The sequence below is a fragment of the Meleagris gallopavo genome, chromosome 15, assembly GCF_905368555.1.
Source record: "Meleagris gallopavo chromosome 15, MGAL_WU_HG_1.1, whole genome shotgun sequence".
Lineage (NCBI taxonomy): Eukaryota > Metazoa > Chordata > Aves > Galliformes > Phasianidae > Meleagris > Meleagris gallopavo.
This window is the reverse complement of record NC_139418.1, coordinates 3,799,279-3,801,615: the sequence shown is the minus strand read 5'-3', so window position 1 is coordinate 3,801,615 and position 2,337 is coordinate 3,799,279. Positions and strand designations below refer to the sequence as shown.

At 56.1% G+C, this 2,337-nt stretch overlaps 1 protein-coding gene across 1 annotated transcript; it reads left to right on the top strand.

Moving 5' to 3' along the window:
* Positions 1–217: 217 nt before the first annotated feature.
* On the top strand, positions 218–1,123 carry LOC146543320 (uncharacterized). The gene has a single exon (XM_085236883.1). The coding sequence runs from the start codon at positions 218–220 to the stop codon at positions 1,121–1,123; it is 906 nt and encodes a 301-aa protein (XP_085093009.1).
* Positions 1,124–2,337: the final 1,214 nt, after the last annotated feature.

The following is a 2,337-nucleotide window of genomic DNA, read 5'->3' as shown; positions in this document are numbered from 1 at the left end:
GAGCCCGCTCTGCAAAACAAGAGGAGGGGGAGGGTTTCTTGCTGAGGGATGGGGGGGTGGGGGGCATCACTGCTGCCTGCCTGTCCCTGGGGCAGCAAGCGACCGTGGCCTCTCTTTCTCTTTTGCAGTTTGTAATACCTTCTGCCTGCTGCAGAACCAGTGAGGGGAGCAGCTTCCCGACCTCAGCTCTCCCCAGCCCACCGTAGAGCCCGGGACCATGGACGTGCCATCCAACTGGACCTGCCCCGTCTGCGGGCAAGGTCGGGAGGATGTCACCTATGTGACCCCCTGCCAACACCGGCTCTGCTACGGCTGTGCCATCTGGTGGGCCAAGAAGCAGCCGAGTTGTGCCGTATGTGGGCACAAAATATTCAGCATCCGCTACTCCATGAGGGCGGATGACGATTATCTTGAGTGTTCCATCGCGCAGCCCACGGGACACTCAGATGATGGCCTGCAGGACGAGCAGGGGCCTGCAGAGACGGTGCTCGTTCCACCTGAGCACAGCTTCCCCGCCGAGGTCTGGGCTGCATTTTTCAAACAACATCCGGAAGACCTCGCACCCCTGCTCCTCTGCCTGCAGGAAGAGTTCCGGGCAATGTCCGGCGACAACTGGTGGGAGGTGCAATTGGGACTGTGGGCCACTGTGAACCTCATCTGTGAGCACGGGCTCGACCAGGCAGCCTTGGTACAGGAGCTGGAGGCGATGACCAACAGCAACATGGTGCCCCTCGTGCAGCGCCTCATCAGCATCGCCGCAGCCCTGTATGGCCCCCTGATCCAACGCCAGCTGGACCAGCGGGACGGCCATGCTGCAGGAGGGCGGGAGGACGGCCCTGCAGCCAGCCCCAGCATCAGCACCTCCCATCTGGATCCTCCTGCCTCTGGCACCGAGGAGCTGCTCGGCAGCTCCACTGGGGGATCTGGGCACCCCAGCACCGCCACTGCGACCGCAGCAGAGGAGCCGCAGGAAGAGCCAGGGCAGGCAGCAGCAGCGGGCCCTTCCATCCAGAGCAGAGACCGCTCGTGTGGGAGGCCCCGGCGCGCCCCAAAGAGGAAGACCTGCAGCAGCCCCCAGGATTCACCCCCACCCCGCAAGAGGCGGCCCCGACGGCGGCGCTAGGCCGTCATCCCACTGCCATCAGAGCACGCCTCCGGTAGGCTGGGAGGCCAACATCTGCCTCCCAGCCTGCTCTTTGGAGAGAAAATAAAAATAAGTTCCGAAAAAAAAAAAAAGTCTCCGTGTTATTGACAAGGGTGTTGGTGTTCCTATCCCTACCCATGCTGCTTTCTCCCTCTTCTGGTCCCGTGGCAGGATGTAGAATCACTACGTTATTTCCACCACCATAAACTGGCACTCACAACAGCACTAACAAAACACGTGTAGGCTTCTTCTAGCAAGCACAATGCAGATACCCTCACCTGCTGCTTCACTGAGGATTATTTTTTTTTGTATTGGCATTTCTTCTTTAGCACACCAGTTAGGAGCACGATATAACACAAGAATAGCTAGTGCAGATGTGGAAATGATGTGGATTTTGTCCCATCCTATGCTGTTTCCTCCATCTGCATCATATATACAGAATAAAGATTGCATCTGGATGTCTGCTTATCTCTCTCTAATTTCCACAGCTGAAATTTATATATTTTGCATGAATCATAGAATCATAGAATCACAAGGTGGGAAACGACCTATAAGGTCACCTGATCCAACCATCTTCTCATTACCACTTCTACCACAAGCTACTAAACCATATCTCGCAGCTCCTCATCCAGACACCTCTTGAACACTGCCAGGGACAGCAACTCAACCACCTCCCTGGGCAGCCATTCCAGTGCCTGACCACTCTCTGAGAGAAAAAGTTTTTCCTCATATCTAACCTAAACCTCCTCTGGTACAACTTGTGGCCATTTCCCCGGGTCCTGTTCGTTGCCTGGGAGAAGAGGCCAAACCTCTTAGAGTCATTAAAGCTGGAAAAGACCTCCACAATCATCTAGTCCAAGAGACAGAGGGAAGCGTGACCTTTTATTGAATAAACCTTCTTGTTGTACATGCCCGGGGCTGCGTGCCATGGCCTGGGCAACCCGAAGGAGCTCGTGGGAAGACACGTCCCAGGCACCGGTGATTGGTGTGAAACACTGATGCCAAGCACATGAGATGTGGGGAGGAATGGAACAAGCAGAGGTGCTGGGGCTTGAGTGCTGCTGGCACACGTGTAGCACGTGAGGCCAGCTCATTGTGATGACCAAGCCATGGATGGCGGCATCACTGTGGGACGGGTGGTGATGACCCAGAGTGAAGGCGAGGACTGGCCAAGCGATGTTTGTGACATCAGT

What these genes read in the sequence shown, in the direction of transcription:
- LOC146543320 (XM_085236883.1), top strand. Translation starts at nt 218, where the DNA reads ATGGACGTGCCATCCAACTGGACCTGCCCCGTCTGCGGGCAAGGTCGG.